We start from the raw sequence: 17,654 nt of genomic DNA on the forward strand, positions 1-17,654 counted from the left end.
TCACGCGCGCTTGCCGAGCACGTTACACAACAAGGGAGAAGGAAATCTTCCCTCCAGATTCCAGTTGGCCATCAGGGCCACGTTTTCCAAAGTGCTTTAGGTATATGGTGGTGTAAATGAGGAGAAAGCATGTTTTCTTAAAACTGTCTGGGCTCGTCTAAAGACCAACTCATCCCTTTATTTTGGCATGTCCTGGAGGACATGCTTCTCTCCACTGACAATATGGGGGACCTTGGGAGGCTATCTCCTGCACGCAAACATCTCCAGCTGGCGTTTAAAGCTGGTTGGTGTGGTTCCTCTGGCCCAGTGGTTTCTATGAAAGCTCATTTCCTAACTCACTATGCACTATCCCATAAGTGACAGCTTTGCCAATCTGCCCACGTGTCCCTTAATGTCACCCTCTTAAGATGGCAGGCATCCCATGCCCAGGCTCCCTGCACGCTGCCAGGTGTTACCTGCTCTAGACCTGCTACCGCGCGTCGCTCCTTTAAATCTTTCATAGTCTTATTTTCATTTTCCTGCGGTTACACACCGGGAGGCTCGAGCCATGAAAGGCGCCTCTGGAGATCAGCCCTGCTGCTCGCTCAGGGTCACTCTGGGCCTTATCATCGGGTTTTGAGGCTCGCCGGGGATGGACACCCCACAACCGCCATCTCTGCCTCTCTGAGGGCAGTCGCGGCGTTACCTCAGGGGCGCTCGCGCGGAGGAGGGGAGGGGGGGAAGAGGGGCGGTGCCCCCCCCGCTCCTCCCCGCCCCTCTCCCCCCCCCTCCCGCGCGCGCGGCGGGAGGCACCTGCGCAGGCGCGCGCGCACGAGGAAGCCCCCCCCTCCCCACTCCCGCCACACACACGCGCGCCGCGCGCGCGCGCAGGGGGCGCGCACCTGCCCTGCGCCCTCCGCCGTGAGGGCGGCCGGTCCCGCTGCCGCCTTGAAGGGACCACGGCGACCCCTCTGTTCCTTCTCCTCCTCCTTTCCTTCCTTCCTTTCTCCGACCCGCCGGGGGAAAGCCCAGGTGACAGCCGCCGGGGGTGCGTGGGGCGTGTGGTGGTGTCCGCGTGTGTGTGGTGACCGCGTTGAGTTTGTAAATTCTCAGGGGATATCCCCCCCCCGCCCCCGCTTCCCACACGCACAGCCCGGGTGGGGTTTCCTCACAGGGGGTCGGTAAAGGATATCCCCCTCCTCCTCCCCATCCTGGCCGTTCACTCCGTGACCGAAAATAAGCCCACTTTGAAATCGTGGCTGCAGAATAACGGGGGTTACACCGCCCCACAGCCGGCCCCCACCCCAAATTGCAGCGCTTGGTGGGAGGGGGGTGTGTGTTAGCTGTTTCATGGGCTCCCTCCCGTGCCTGTGCCTTCTTCCCTATGCAGGTGAAGGGAATTACCGTTAGGATCACTCAGTTTTCGTGTGTCGGTCCCTTGGCAGATAATCTCGGGCAGTTTTAAGTATTTTTTCCCCCAATGTTTTTATTTTTTTTTTATTGTCACATTTATGTAACAAGTGCCTGCCTGCACATATTAGATTGGTGTTGCTGTCTAGGGCGTTGCATGCTCTGGGGATGCTGTAACCAGTGCTGTGTCTGACTATTAAAAAAAATGTCTTTCCGTTGAAGAAGACGGGGTTAAAATGAATGAAGATCTGAAGGTTAATTTGAGCTGGCTGCCTCAGGATCATGTAGAAGCCAGCTCTACCGAGAATGCCTCAGCTGCAGGCTCCTCCCTGGTTCCTGTCGTAGACCCAGAGCCAGAGCTTTTGGTAAACCCCTGGGACATTGTGTTGTGTACTTCAGGGACCCTTATCTCCTGCGAAAATGCCATTGTGGTTCTTATCATTTTCCATAATCCCAGTCTTCGTGCCCCCATGTTCCTCCTGATAGGCAGCCTGGCGCTGGCAGATCTCTTAGCGGGCATTGGATTGATCATCAATTTCGTTTTTGCATACCTTCTGCAATCAGAAGCTACGAAACTGGTTACGATTGGACTGATTGTTGCCTCTTTCTCAGCATCTGTCGGCAGCTTGCTGGCTATTACTGTTGATCGTTACCTCTCCCTGTATTACGCTTTGACTTACAATTCAGAGAGAACTGTCACTTTTACCTATGTCATGCTTATATTGCTCTGGGGAGCATCTATCTGTATTGGACTGCTGCCTGTAATGGGCTGGAACTGCCTCAGAGATGAATCCACCTGCAGTGTTATCAGACCACTCACTAAAAATAATGCAGCTGTCCTTTCGGTCTCTTTCTTGCTTATGTTTGCCCTCATGCTGCAGCTCTACATTCAAATCTGTAAAATCGTGATGCGCCATGCCCATCAGATTGCCTTGCAACACCATTTCCTGGCCACTTCCCACTATGTGACCACCCGAAAAGGAGTGTCTACTTTGGCCATTATTTTGGGGACTTTTGCTGCTTGCTGGATGCCTTTTACGCTCTATTCTTTAATAGCAGATTACACCTATCCTTCTATATACACCTATGCCACCCTCCTGCCAGCTACCTACAATTCCATCATCAATCCTGTAATATATGCTTTTAGAAACCAGGAGATACAGAAGGCACTTTGGCTCATCTGTTGTGGCTGTATTCCTTCTAACCTGTCTCAGAGAGCAAGATCACCCAGTGATGTTTGATTGGCAGCTAGGAGGATGCTCCTTAACATGTTACTTTCCAGACATTCTTGCGATGCTGTCTTTGGTTTAGATGCATTCATTAAATGGTGTGTGATGGGTTCATATAAAAACCACAGGATGCACTGACCTTTTTGTAAACAGAAAACCCCAGTGACCAAAATGAATCAAGTGGTTTAAGGGAGATTTCCAAAATCAAAATAATCAGTGTTCTTACAGATTTATAATGTTGCTCAGGGTCTTTTTGTTATATTACCCAGACTTTGCCGTGTTTGCCATGATTTTACATTAAGTTTGCTAATTAAAATTAAATTGAAACAGCATACCTCCTTTGAAACTGTTTATGTGATTGAGTTTAGTCATACTGCATGTTACAGTCTGTTGACAGGATATGTTTTCCCCTTTAATTCTTTTTAAAACAGAAAAGAAACCCCAAGTCCTGTTACCCCATTGGTATATCATCCGAATACTCTCAAAATAATGGCCAATTGTACTGATTTATATGGTATTTATTGTAATAATCTCAGTGCAACAAATTTGCTCTCAATGAGGAAATGCTTGTATAGCTTTTTACTTTACATCTCAGCATGAATTAGCTTGATAATTGTTTTAAAGGGTTACCTGTTCTCTCCTGAGTTCTGGCCGGATGTTAAAACAGATGATATGCTTTGCCTTCCTTTTCAAAAGTCAGCCATATGTTTTCACTTAGATATGGGACATCAGAGCTCATTATACTATTTTAAAAGGAATTCAGGGGGGATTTTCAAATTGATGAAACAATATGGCCTCTTTTGGCTGTGCATTTGTAATAGATGCAACACTAAGTTTCTCAGACAAGTTTATCTTTTTAGAAGTGTATAAGAAAATATCTAACAAAATAACCTACAAATTGCTTGCAACACGTATTTAGCATCTTCATGAAATGGTTTCCCTTAAGTTTGTTATCAAGCCAAAGCTATTACCACTTGTTTTCATTGTTCTGCTATATGATTTAAAATACTGATGTTTATAAACTCTAAGAGCATATCTGGTTCACAATTGTATGCAACCAGAACTGCAACACGAAACAATATTTTCTCCTTTTCTGGCAGTTTCATCCATTACTGATTGTGATTCTTCACACTGTACACATGTCAGCTCACTTCGTTACAGGATGATAGTTCTGGTCTAAAAAGCAGAGCTTCCTCTCATGAATGGTTACATTTCAAACTGCTGCTAACCTTTTACCCAAGCCGCATTAAAATGCACTAGAAATATAACATTGTTTTCTAATTTGAAGACTTGATTGTCAGAGGGAAAATCTTCCTGGCAGATGTCTTTGTGAAACTTAAGGTGTACCCTAATGTCAGTGCATGGGAGTTCATAGTGCCACTTCCATTAGTGTTGATGGGAGCTCAATGTGTTAATGCCCCGGCATCAGTAGGAGGTTATATTCCCTTGAATGTCAAAGTCAGCATACCGTATTGTTGCTTCAGTATCTTACATTACAGTTTAAAAAAACCCCAACAAACTAAAGTGTAAAAATAGCAATATTTACAGTTGAATGAAAAAATATACCTGTATAGTATAGATAGTAGACACAACTGTGTTGCTGGTCTGGATTTCTCCAAATGGAATCTGTCCTTTTCACATGGACATTTGGATGACTGTAGCTTTTTGTGGCAAAGTTGCTGTGACGTTAAGAATCATATGCTATACACAAAGCTGAATCTCAAATGTGAATGAGTTGTCTGTAAACAAGGCTCTGTAGAGATTTTTATGAGCAATAATTAATTTTAGTTGCAATGCTGGGTTCAAATTCCATTATTTACTTGGTTCAACCTTCATGATATTTGGCTCTTACTTTGTAATGTGATTAGTTTAATAATTGCATGGCATGGTCCAGTAGAGCTGTGAACTTGCAGCTCCCTTGGCTTCACTGCTATTTACAGATGCTCAGCACAGTTAGACTATGGCCCCTGCTCAGTGTAGGATATTGGTGTTCTTTATCTACTTCTGAATGCTAATGAAACTCTAGTCATTGCATTTTGTTAGGAATTTTTGTATAAGAAATAATCACTTCATAAATATCCATTCTATGTATGCCTGCAGTTTTGCAAGTATGCAAAGTATTGGGAATAAATGGCAGTAAAAGTCATGAGCTGAATAATGTAGAGAGGCTGAATAATGTAGAACGGCTCTTTTAAAAGCAAAAAAGAAGTTAAAGTAATGCAAAGTTTCTCCCTCCCTCTTTCCCCCCCCCCCCCCATTTGTTCTTCTGTATCAAATTGCTAAAAAGTGTCATGAAGATGAGCAACTACAACTGTGACCAAAATTCAGTCATGAGGACAACTGTTGTTTTGCTTATGCAGACCTGTTCTTATCCTCTTGGATAACCTCACAGGCACTAGTGGTTTTTTCCCACAACACCCGGGTGGTAGGGAAGCCAGAAGAAAACAGCACAGGGGGAGATAATGTTGTCCCCTCTTCTCGTGCTGGTTCACCTAGTGTCGTTGTCATCTTCCTCACTCCACAGGCTGCTGAAATCTGCAGAGGCTCTCCAGAGTGCCGGGGGAGCCGACCTTTTCCTTGTGCCAGAGCAGAGAGATTTGTAATTGGAAGCTCCTCTCCTGAGGAGCAGTGTGAGTCAAATGCAGGAAAGAAGGATTAATTATAGAAGTCCCACAAAGCTAGCTCATAGGGATGTGATTTGCCCTCGTTTGAGGAGGAGCACATGGTTACCTTTTACCACAGACAGATCAGAAACATGATTATGCCTCCCCAAGTTACTGCTGTGACCTCCAGTGAGGATGCTGCCTCTTCCAGAAATATGTTCTTAAATTGAGACTGTGCAGCATAGGCCAGAAAATCCTTCTGGAAGTCAATGACATAGGTGTGCCCACAGCTGTCGAACCAAACTTTAACTGGTTTGCAGTACTGTATAGATGCTGTATAACACACCTCTGAATGAACTCTTCGGCGTAGGGGCAGAGCTGTGGGTACAAAGCTGCCTACCTCACTTGCACAAAAGAAACGCTTGACAGACAGCCACTTTTCAGACCCTGCAGCATTAAGCAATTCTCTGCTATCACCTCAGAGTAACAGTGTAGGCCCTGGTTCTGCATGGTGAGGTGCCAGTATCCACCCAAGATTCCTCTAAAACTGGCAGAAACCCAGCCAGCTTGCAGGATTCTGTCATTTTGTTGTCCCATCAAACAACACCTGTGCGTAAGACCAGGGGTGTTAGATTCACCATTCTATGTACAGTGAAGTATTTTTCATATCTTCATCGTAATGACAAAGTACATTTTTCTTAATGCGTATTTTAGTTTAAAGAATTGTTCATTTGTATTTATTAACACACTTGACCCAAAGTTAGTAACAGGTTGTATCTTGATGGGCAAAATTTACTGTAGTCAGTTTTTTCATATATTCATCCTCAATGCTTGGGAGAGGATTTTTTTTTTAGTTGTCTTTTTTTCTTTTAAACCATTTCTCCTAACAGTAAAATTTCAGCAATAAGGGGAAATATGTTTTTAGCAATAAAATCCTTCATGTTGCGGATACTATAAACTGCTGAGTAAACTCAGAGCAATAGAGAGGAAGCAATATATTCTTTAGACAAAAAGTAACTTGCATAAGCAGAAGTCTTCCTTTGTTAAGCAGTTGCTATTGGACTGATGTAACACAAACCAACGAGAAATAGTGTCCCACAATTACTGAGTTCCTGAATAGAATTACTCAATAACCTTCTACCTTAGTTCTTGGATCCTGAATTCGTGCTATTTGCAAGAGAGAATTATGTATTGCAGTGGGGATTTTTATTCTTTTCATTGTTTGGCATTTAGTTGAACAGCATTCTATGGATAAATTTGTTGTGTTCAGGATTCCCGATTGTAACTTAATACTAAGAATACTCTTCACTAAACAAAAACTGAGAATACCTGGATTTGTCATGCCCATCAAGATGGATATGATAAATGGTGCTAGCCCATCCTGAAGGCAGTTTGGCTGTTAAAAGAACAAGGCTATGGTATCATGGAAAAAAGCCCCCTACCAATACCCAAGGTATCTGGAAGCAAGCTGAAAGGCCTGCTGTCACTGCTGCATCTTCCTACCGTGGACACTCAGTGACATAAGAAGCTGTGACCATCCTTCATGTTCAGGGCCAGTCTTGAGGCATCTTGAAGTCACTAAAACCCCTCCGTGGACAGCAGTGAATTTTGGCTTAGACCAGCCCCTGTTCTGTCCCCAAAGAGTTATTTTTATATTGCCTCATTTTCTTAGGGATTGTTTAGCTTTTAAAAAATAAGATACTTATGGATTCATCTCTCAAAAGCAATGAGCAACCTGCAGTGTGACTGGAAGTTGGGTTAAAATAGCATCACTACAAACCAAGCCCCTGAAACATAACTACACACTCATTACTTTAAAAAAAAATGTGGTTCTGTAACATTCAGAACCGTGTCTGCAAAATGTTGGCCCTGACTTTTATGGAGAGAAGATATGTATGGTCTGCTTTTTGTATGTACAATAAAGAAAGAAAAATAAGAATTGGACAGAGTGGTCGCTATTTCAAAAAACACCAGCTATTCTGTCACTTTATCAGAGAAACTGTATGGTTCTTTGTCCTTGAAACAGAAACCAACTCTGGAAATTTTCTAGAAAATCCTGAATACCCACAAGTCAGTGTAAAAGCTTTGTAGCAAAAGTAGGAGGACTAGCATGGTTGCCAGTGCAGAACAGTTTGATGTAACAGCTCTGTTGTGAGTGGGAAGAATAGTATACCTGCACACCAGCTGTAGACAGATCAAGTCCTAGGTGTATAGGAGTAGCACCAGAAAAAGACCAACAGCATTTCTTTAAATCATACTGCTGCAAGAAGACAACTATGTCAGATAGACTTTCACTGGGTATGGATCCTATGTTGTAAGAATTCAAGAATATTTTTAAGTGCTACTGGCCAACTATTCAGGAACAGGTATCACAGTGGTGTACTTGAGGGGGATCAAGAATGCAGCTATGAAAGACATAATTAAAGATGATGTTAAATATCTACACGTAGACTCATCGCATCTCTTAGGGAGAAGATCTGAGAATCATTTCAAGGTTTTACTTTGCTGCCTTTTGAAGCAACTGATTCTAGAACAAGAGGTTGCTCCAGTACGTAGATTAAATGCAGTAAATAATCTGTCCTTTACAGGAACAAATAGCTATTTGCTGTCAGAGTTGTTGTTTGCAACTAGACAACATCTTTTTAATAATACCACAGGAAGCCACTTTACAAAAACAGTTTGATAGCTTCAGTGGTAAACTTGGAAAAGCAAAATTTTCACATGCTTAGCATATTGCACACTTAGTGTATTGCATGTCAGCAAGAAGCCCTGTTTGAGTAGCAGGGCTACTCAAAAACCTGTGAAATTTGGTGCTTAACCAGAAAAAAAAGGCCAGTGCAGATAAAAAGTGCATTACTATAACTGGGAAACACAATTTTAAATAATATTTCAATTTCCTGATTCTTTTTTTCTGGTTTTTGAATGCCATTTTATAAAGTGGTGATTTACCCTCTCTTTCAGTGCCACATTTACTTTGGCTTAGTGGTGACCCAGAGATATGCAGTGGAGAAAAAAAAAATCTCTTAACTCTGCTTATTGAGAGCAGACTAAAGGAAAGGGGCATGATTTACATGTCATGAATAAGCAATAGTACAGGAAGGATAAATTAGGCATATCTCCCCCATCTGTCACTAAAAGAATGATGGGACTCCTAGTAAACTTGAAAGGTCCTATATCTGGAAATACTTTTTTGGTACAAAAGGAAATTACTCCATAAAACTGGGTGCTACTGGCTTCTTCAGACCAAGAATTGCAATTCCTTTTAATTGATCAGAAATGTGGATGAACTGTAAGGATATGTGCTTTCATGTTAGGTGGATGATGAAAGATGAGAGGATGGTGGTCTTTATGGCTTGGCGAATCTGGAGGGAATGGATGCTTGAGCTTGGATAGGAAGGATGCTTGAATAAATGCATCCCCTGTGAGAAGGTTGTTTTGAACTGTCCATTTTGAACCCTACCTCACATACACAGAGCATGTGAGACGGGCCCTGGGGCTGCCGTTGTTCTGGGGTGTAGTGCAGCAGTTCCGTGTCCTTGAGGCGGGCAGTATTGCTGTTCCTGTTGAATGGTGTCCAGAGAACAGAGAGGAGGAAATAGGATCAGAAGTGAGATACTCCTCCATTGAAAACTTGATCTCAAATGTTTAACTCACATTATTGTCTTGTTAGCACAATCTTACAAGGCTCCACTTGAAATCAGAAGAGGGTTTTTTGTGAAAAAATACGGAAAATATGAAAGTAGAACCAACAGCAGATTATTTTACAGTAAGTCATTATGTATTTCTGTTTCTTCTGAGGAGCAGCTGAGTCTGTAACTTTGCAGTAACTGTTTCCTTGAGAACAGTATGCCTTTGCACTAAAAAACTAAAGAAGTCCATGCTGCAGTTTATTCACACAATTACTGTGATCTTGTAAGCCAGACAAGAAGAAACAGTTGCATATTTCACTGTTACACAAACTTCTACAAGAGAAGGAAAAAACCAAACCTGAATGTAGGTTAAGTGAAACCATATTGCAATTAACTAGTGCATCACTGCTGTGATGAAGACTAATTCAGAGGCATTGAAAGGATAAGGGGAGATTTTTCAGTGGAGGTTCTTTGCAAATGGGTTGAGAGAGCAAAACTAATTTTAAAACAAAGGTCTGTTAAGCTTGCCATCCCAAACTCCTTGAATTGGCTTTTAAAGAAATTGTCCTCACCTCCCCAAACCTTTCGTTTTGCACTCTACATATGCCAAGGCCATTTTTACAAACTTGCTGACATGCTAGATATTTAACTGGACAAGATAGTATTATGGATTTCCCCCTCCCAGGTAGTGGGTAGACTTTTATGTCCCAGAACTAGTGAACTGATTTGTTTATCTGCTACCTCTAAGTAAAACTGACCTTTCTAAAAAGCATAGAGTACTTGCAGACATTGACTGCACATTTAGCGACTTCATGAAATTGCTATTATAGAGTAATTCAGGTGATGGCCACAGGATTACGGGGTGGGGAGGTGTTTCTGTTTTTTTCTTTCTTTTTTTTTCTTTTTTTTTATTGTTCCCCAATAGGAAGATGTTTGGCACAGTCCTTTCTGTTTGAAGACAAACATTGATTTACAATTGGACTTGATGATCTTAAAGGTCTTTTCCAACCTCAATCATTCTATGATTCTGAGAACCTGTCTCTCATAAGTACAGTGTTGCATTCTTTGGTAAAAGCTTAATTACAAAGGTTTTAATAGTTTGTTATAACCCTTTCAAATTTATCAGCAGCACTTTTTCATTGAACAACTTCAGTGAGTGTTTGCCTTACACTGGAAATTTATTTGATACACATGCGGGGTGGGGAAGCAAGTGAACTGCTACTGCTTGCTTTATACTGGTGATACTCTTTTTTTTCCTCAAACCATTTGATCCCAACTATATGATCTACCATGATGTCTGAGCAGAGGCCTAGTCCCGGTTTCTCAAGGAAAAAGCAAGCCAATACTAACTGCACATGCTGAAGACTGCATCCTGCAAGGATCCACCTTGGAAAATGGAGTGGCCTTTCACTTTTAAGGAATCGATGTCAACAAAATAGATTTGCTTTTTTAAAAGGTATAAACTAATTTTTAAAAGGCAATACTTATGTCCAGGTTCAACTTAAAGAACTTAAGTACTAGTTACATTACATGTGAGTGGAGAAACAGTTTCTTAGAGTATTTTGGTATGCCATTAACTTAATTATTATGAGCTATCATACTTAAATAGCATCATTACATACTTAAATATATACATAATTATTATGATTATTTAATTTACTTTTTATATGTATGATATGCTAGATGTGCTCTATGCCTCTGATGTTGTAATGGTCAAAGTGGAACGTCTTTGGCGAGGCAGTTTCATGTGATTAAAGAAAAACATTGCCAAACTTGTATGAGTGTTGCAAACACTGAAAGATTCAGTGGTAAGTAGTTGGTATTTCAACAAACAAAGACAATCCAGAGGTTTTGGAAGAGAGGTGAATTCTCATGTGTTTAATTTGGACAAAATCCCACTGTCAGCTGTGGGATTACAGGAATGTGTTACATGGCCACAGATGGGACAGAATACAAGAAGGATATTGATCACTAGCATGAGCCTATATAGCAGTTATGTTCTGTGCACCCTGTTCTCTCTCTCTCTTTCATAGGTGCTTTGGTGACAGGACTGCACAGGTCATGAGCAGTCCTCACAGTCATATGACACAGGTGCACATTTTGCCCTGGCTGATGCTGATCTGGGGAATATTGCAGTATCAAAAAAACCTTATACCTTTATTTTTAAAGGGGAAGTGAAATACATATATGCTTCAGGGGCTTTCTAGGAAAAGGGACTCGGACCTGTAAGATTTAGGACCTAGGTATGGAGCTCTTAATGTATTGGTTACTTCTAGGCCCCATAGAATTTTCCTCTTACTTCAGTGTTTGCTAAGATCATCAAAATAATCAAGAATTCAGCTTCCATTGCTTTCAGGGAAGAGATATTTTATAGTATGCAAATGAAAGCAACATGACCCAGCCCTTCGAAAACTGAGATAGCCACATCCTGAAAGGGATGTACTTTTGTGTCCCTGTGAAGCTTGGGGAGTTGCTCCCCATCCATGGGTTTTAGTTTTGCTGCTCTTTGGTTGCCCTCTGACAGACAGTGTACTCCCTTAATATATGAGCAGCACTCAAGTCTGCCTTGTGGTGCCTCTGCCCCAGAGGGCTCATGAGAAAATAGCACAGAAGCAAGGCTGCTCTACAGTGTTGATTGCAGAGTCAAAGCCTGCTGGGTTTGGAAGGGAGCTCTGCTCTCAAGATAGAGCTTTCTGAAGACATGATAGAAAATAGTGAGCCTTCTTTAGTCACATTCCAACCAAATTTCAGCTCCTTTCTTTTGTATTTCCTTTTCAATGTAAGCAGAGACTTCACTTAGTCTGGGAGGAGGAGAATAACTCATTGCTGTGAGTTAGCACGTTCCAGCAGGCACCTTTTTATGCGGCAGCTGTCCTAGAGCAGCATGGCTGAGTATACAGTAGTCTACTTCTGAACCCAGGCTGGTCCCACAGCTTACAATGTATAGGAGGAAAATGCAGTTTTCCAGAATGTAGAAACAGTGATTTGTGCCAAAAGTGTGGAATGGGTATTGCAGCTGAAGAGGCAGGTAAATTGCCTAGATTACATACACAGCAAAATACTCGGGCAGTCTCTAGGGTAACGTGTATGTGCTCAAATATATTTTCCATTGAAGTTGATAGCAGTCCCATGTATGTATGGAGGAGGAGAAGAATACAGACTTTTCTGTTGGGCCTCATCCAGAACCCATTGAAGGAAACAGGCATTCTTACTTTTGTCATTAGTTCTCGAAAGAGCCACATTAGACCTCTATCCATTTCGTATGTCTGCATCTTTTTACTCTTTGGGGCTAAAATCTACAGTTGTGTCGTCCTTTGTTTGATCTCAGCTTTACTGTCACAGCCAAAACTTACAGAAGTTGGTCGTATATGTGTTTACAAGTAAGAAGACATTTCATAGGATAAAATGTTATAACTGTGCCTCTGAAATAAAGCCCTAAAACTGTATTTAACTTCAGGCCATGAAATTTGGAATACCCTGGGCTAGTAAAACCATTTGTAATTTTCTAGACTTACTAACTAAACTCCAACTTTTTTTTAATTGCCAAATGCAATTAAAAACAACCTGTGGTTTACCACGCTTATCTCATGAAATTCTCAGAGAGAACTTTTCCTAGGAAACTTCATATGATTCCTGTAAACTCCTGATACTACAGACTGCAGTGTGGTGCCATGCTGAATTCTAAAAGCTTTAGCAAAAGCAGTTGCATGGGGGTAGTTCTTACACTACATATCTCATTAGGAGCCAGATGGCTTTAAATTCTGCATGATGTGCTTTTCATATGAGAACCAATTACTGGTTTAATACATAAAGGTCTGTGGTTATTTCTTATACTAATTGAAGGGTTTTTTTCATTTAACTGTGGTTGAGGTTTGAACCATAGCTTGCCAGTATATGAAGTAATTTTAAAAGGAAGTGAAACATCTTTGCCTCAGTTTCCCTTAAGAATAAAGCTTTGGATTGCAACTACAGAGCTTCTTGTTGTTACAAGATAGTAATTTAATGCACTTTATTTAAAAAAAGGCACAAATTATTTTGTTTATAAAATGTTACAATTGCACTATGCTGTAAGAATCGGTTACTAAATATAAACTGTACAGTTTTGTAGTCAACATTGTAAGTGTTTAGTCATAAATGATTGAAACAATTACATGTTTCAGTTAAATGTTAATTTTATATGTGGTATATGTAACCATAAATAAATTTTCCTTTCTAAAAAAAGAATGTTGTCTGATTCATTTCATTGAATTTCACATTCTGTTTCAAATAACAAAACAATATTCTTTCTGAAAATATAAATTCAAATATGTTCCAATGCAGAGAGATAGCCGATGACACTAACTAAACTTGAAGGATTAAATTCAGATGTGCAAACTTCAGTTATACTTCTGTAGATCCCCTGCATCCACTAACACTGCAGAAGGAAATACCAGGCACTACAGTTTTGTACAAAAAGTCTGAAAGAAGAGCTAACAGGAATTCTTGAATGTAGAGTTGCAAATGAAAGCCAGGGTGCCCTTCCAAGTTTACTTTTCTTATCCAAGTTAATTTACCTCTACTGTGCTTCTCTTCTGACACACTGCCATTTGTTATCGTTGTACACGCTCATTTTTGGGGAACAAAATTCAATATGGATGTACAAGAGGATCTGCATTGGGCCTTGCTAAAAGTATGTAAATACTTAATATTTGAGTTAGAGATCATTAACTGGGAGAGGTAAAAGTTGAAAGAAACTATGTTAACCTAGGAGTTTTTTTAGAAGTTTGGTCCTGATCCTCCAATTAAGTAACTGCAAAATCGGATGCATGATCAGAGTTCTGTTTTTCCAATTTGACTCTTATAGACAGGCTAAAAGAAAATGGTGGACTGTCTCATTTTCCAAAATATTTTTTTTAAAAAAATCTGTATTTTAATTCTTCTGAATGGTTTTCTTGAATACCCAACTTATTTTCCAGGCATATAAATTGATGGAAAGACCTACATCTCTAATGGTAAAACTGACTATTGTGTACCGAAGCCAGTGAAAATGTGACTTCTGAAAGAAATTGACCAGTGGCTGACAGATACCCAGGTAAGAAATGGAGAGTGAGGGTGCTTCCTTTGTACTGTGGAGGACTACAGTCCTGCAGCTCAGCTGTATCCTGGAGGAGATCTTAGTGATGTTTACTTCTATCAGACACAGCTGTCCTTGCCACCTCTCACAACAGACATGCAGGCACCAGCTACTTTTATCTAGAAAAGAAGAAATCGGTATCATGGTGCACAGGTAGAGTCCTGGTTTGTGTCTCTGCAGGTGAACTACAGCCAGAGGGACTATAGCACAATGGTGATCAGGATGTATTTGATAAATGGTTTTTGCTTAACTAAACATGAACTGCAATTACACATTATAGACCCTTAGGAACTATCAGCCATCCATTCTACTAAACTGGAAAATGAATAAAAATTAATGGGAAAAAACAATAGAGAGGGAGGGGAAGTAAATGTTTCACCTAATGGAGAAGCCAGTATTGAAATGATGTGGCCAGGACTGTTTGGGGATCTCTTTGGTCTTAACTGCTGGAGCCTAAAGTAGGACAATAAACTGAACCTGTTCTGACCATATGACATGTGTTTAAGCTGCTTCTGCAGTCAGGAGGGCCAGGAATGAGCCGGGAACAGCAGGGATGGCTGGTTCAAGCATCTTGGCATTGCTCTGTTGGTGCCCCTTCCGCACCTGATAGCATTGGCATCAGCCTAATGGCTTCCTAGCAGTCTCAGATGGAAGTATCATTAAGAAGGCAAAATGGCTGACTAAATCAATAAATAGAATAGTAAAAACCTGCCAAAACTTAATGGTACTCAGCCAGAATTGTAAACGAATTCCTATTAGAATGGTGGAAGTATTAATGGCATTACACAACTGGTAGGTAACCTGGCTGTGTTTTTGTTCAGTGCAGATAACGTCCTGCTTACAAAGCAATCCAGCAGTATCACAAGCTCAGGAAACAGCACTGTTACTAAAATAGTGTTTTGGATTGACTGGGAACATTAGGTGCAATGCTTAGACCACCCAGTAACAACTACTTTGTGCCCCCTGCCAAATGTATAGTGCTTTATGCACTGTGGTCGGATATCAGATATGTCAGCTAAGTCTGGAACTAAGCAGAGGGTAACAGCAGAATTTTTAATAACAAGTATGCAATAGAAAACTTCTGTGCCCAATAATAAACAGTGTATTTACAAGAATAAAATAATTGAAAGCTGTCAGGACATCAAATAATTTCCATGCTACAGTAAGCAAAGTAAAGTTTCTTTATATGAGGTCCACAAGTGCAAATTAAGAGAGTGTAGTGCAGTGTTACTTGGTTCAAGGAGGCTTGGCTGCAGCGTTCCAGGTACACATGCCTGTTCTTACATACTTCTCTTAAGTGTCTGTAGGTCACGGCAGAGATGAGCTGCTGGGTTAGGTGATCATTTGTACACAGTGCAGCGTATTTTACTAAATTCTTATGAATTATTTATAGCAGGATATCAAAGACTATCTACAACCTCACCACTGTCCTATAGCATAAATCTTTATCTATGCAAAACATGAGGCCCATGCAGTTAATGGATATTTTACGTTCATCCCTGAAAACTGTACAGGAAATATCATCAATCTGGCATATATGAAAAAGACAATTTCATTTGCAGGTACTCAGGCTTTTAAAAAGCTCAAATTCATATATACCTTTCAAAGTTATTTTGAAATTATCAAGGATCATATGGATTTAAATATTTTTTCCTCTAGAATTGCTTTTAAAGCTGGCAGCTCAAACCTAATTTTGTTTTTTTAGATTTTTTTTTAATTGAAATGTCTTCCTCATAACAGATATGCTCCCTGGGGTTGTTATTCTTTGCATTCCTCTGACTTGGATGTGAGCTGAGCAAACCCAGTGCTGTACAGCATGTTACAACCAACACTTGGTTACTACATGTAAATCAGCTCTTACTTGAGCATCTTCTGCTTGTGGATTTTACTGGGATTTTGTTCTTTCACATCTGCTGAAGTGTTTCATCCCCTTATTTTGTGATAATTGTAAAGATGGCGGCCTTTCAATGCAGGGCATTCTTTATATGACCACAAAAGGTATTTTGAAGTCCCAGGACACTGTCTTCCCACCAGCGGCCTAGCAGAGCTGGTTTCATCTTCATTTTTTATCATGATGTACGGGGTTTAAATGATGCTTGACAGAGAGACTATATAAATACATTTTTAAGATGCATCAAGTTTGCCATCATCATCATTTTGAGCTGTCAAGCTCAAAAGCATCCCCTTACGATTTCCAGAACAAGGATCATCACACTCCAAATCATTCAGCTTACAAGGGGAGTGCAGAGGATGTGGCAAGCTAAGGTGGGAGAGAGCCCTTACAACTCCGGTTTCACGCATTAAGTGGGTCTAATTGGGAGCGAGAGGATTCCAAAAATCTCAGACTAACCTAAGGATTCCCCTGCTCCCCTGGATATTCTTACTCTTCCACCTTCACAAGAGGGGTGACAAAGAGGGGGCTGGTGTTCAGGAAGCCTTCCTGTTCCCCCCTTCTCTCTTACATGCCATCCGTTGCTGCAGCCTCCAGTTCCCGTTTCACTATTTCCAAGATCTGGCCTTTGTCAGTGGTGCAGTTCGAGGACATCCATGGACATCACTGTTAGCCAAACCGTGCATCTCCAAGGGCATCAGGCAGCAGAAGGAAGCATTTGCTATTTGTCAGTTTAACCCAACAGAAAAATGTTTCCAAGCAGATCAGACAGACTCACTGCTCTTGAGAGAGAAGCAAGGGCAAGCTCCCACTTTGCTCACACTGACCAAAAGGCAGGGGACTATAGGAGAGGAGGGGTTGGTCCCTGCACAGCCTGCAGACTCGCCCTTGGCTCTAGTACCCTGCAGATACAGTTGAGTTCACCGCCTGGCAGGGTAGCATATGCTGCGCTGAGCCAGGGCCACGCAGCAGCAGCTCATCTCTCCCTTGATGCTTTGGCTCCTTCTGCAGCGTAGTTTCTTGTTGAAATGGACTCCAGGATTTATTCTCAATGCTGGACTCCCAGTCCCTTCAGACAGCTTTCTGTGAGACTAATAAAGCAGATCTGGGTGGTGGTGGTTGTTTTTTTTAATTAAACAGCCTATTTTAAGTTCTCTGGAGTTCTCTGTGCTGAGGTTGGGTTTGATTTGGGTTTTTTCCTCCCCCTTCTAGGAACAAGTCACAGAAAAATGTCATGACTCCTTAATGTTTGGTCCATTTCATTCATCATGCTCTTTCTGGACAGTGTTTGCCTTCTGTCCAGCCACAGCTTGTGCACAGCATTTACAGAAACGCAGTCAGCCTTGCCAATAGATGTGTCTGGTCTTAGATCTGCAAACCCCAGTGTCTGCCATCACAGGGTAGTTCAGGGTGGCTCAATTTTGGCAGCTGCATGTCAGCTCTGGGTCTGCTCTCACAAGCTGCCCACTTCCCCAGGAGCAGCAGCAGCCCTCCTCAGGTGGCAACAGTGACCTACCTCTGCACCCTGCAGAGCGTTTGCCAAAATTGGCCGTTTCTGCTAGCAGAAGGGGAGGCCAAGAGAGCGTTCCTGGGGTGCCTCTGCTGTGGTCGCCACACTGCTGGGGCCTAGGAAGCCTGGGGTGTAATGGGCAACAGGCACTGGTCAGGGATGCTGATTTTTGCTGATTCCTGCAGAGATGCAGGAATAGACATTTACTTGTCCAGCAAATGTTTGCTGTTCAAACATCCTAGACGATGCATCTCCTAGAGGGGAGAGTCACCAGGCTAGATGGGTATGTG

The 17,654-nt window shown here is 41.6% G+C and overlaps 1 protein-coding gene across 2 annotated transcripts; it reads left to right on the forward strand.

Moving 5' to 3' along the window:
• Nucleotides 1–870: 870 nt before the first annotated feature.
• Nucleotides 871–13,062, forward strand: GPR12 (G protein-coupled receptor 12). 2 transcript variants are annotated; one of them, XM_074815947.1, is made up of 2 exons: nt 871–1,011; nt 1,612–13,062. In XM_074815947.1, exon 2 carries the CDS (start codon nt 1,626–1,628, stop codon nt 2,628–2,630), a length of 1,005 nt encoding a protein of 334 aa, XP_074672048.1. In that variant the 5' UTR covers nt 871–1,011; nt 1,612–1,625; the 3' UTR covers nt 2,631–13,062. The 2 variants fall into 2 exon arrangements, with proteins under 2 accessions (XP_074672048.1, XP_074672049.1); XM_074815948.1 differs by having other exon boundaries at nt 902–1,011; nt 1,615–13,062.
• The last annotated feature ends 4,592 nt before the right edge of the window (nt 13,063–17,654 follow it).

The sequence above is a fragment of the Strix aluco genome, chromosome 2 (genome assembly GCF_031877795.1).
Source record: "Strix aluco isolate bStrAlu1 chromosome 2, bStrAlu1.hap1, whole genome shotgun sequence".
NCBI classification, from domain to species: Eukaryota; Metazoa; Chordata; class Aves; order Strigiformes; family Strigidae; genus Strix; species Strix aluco.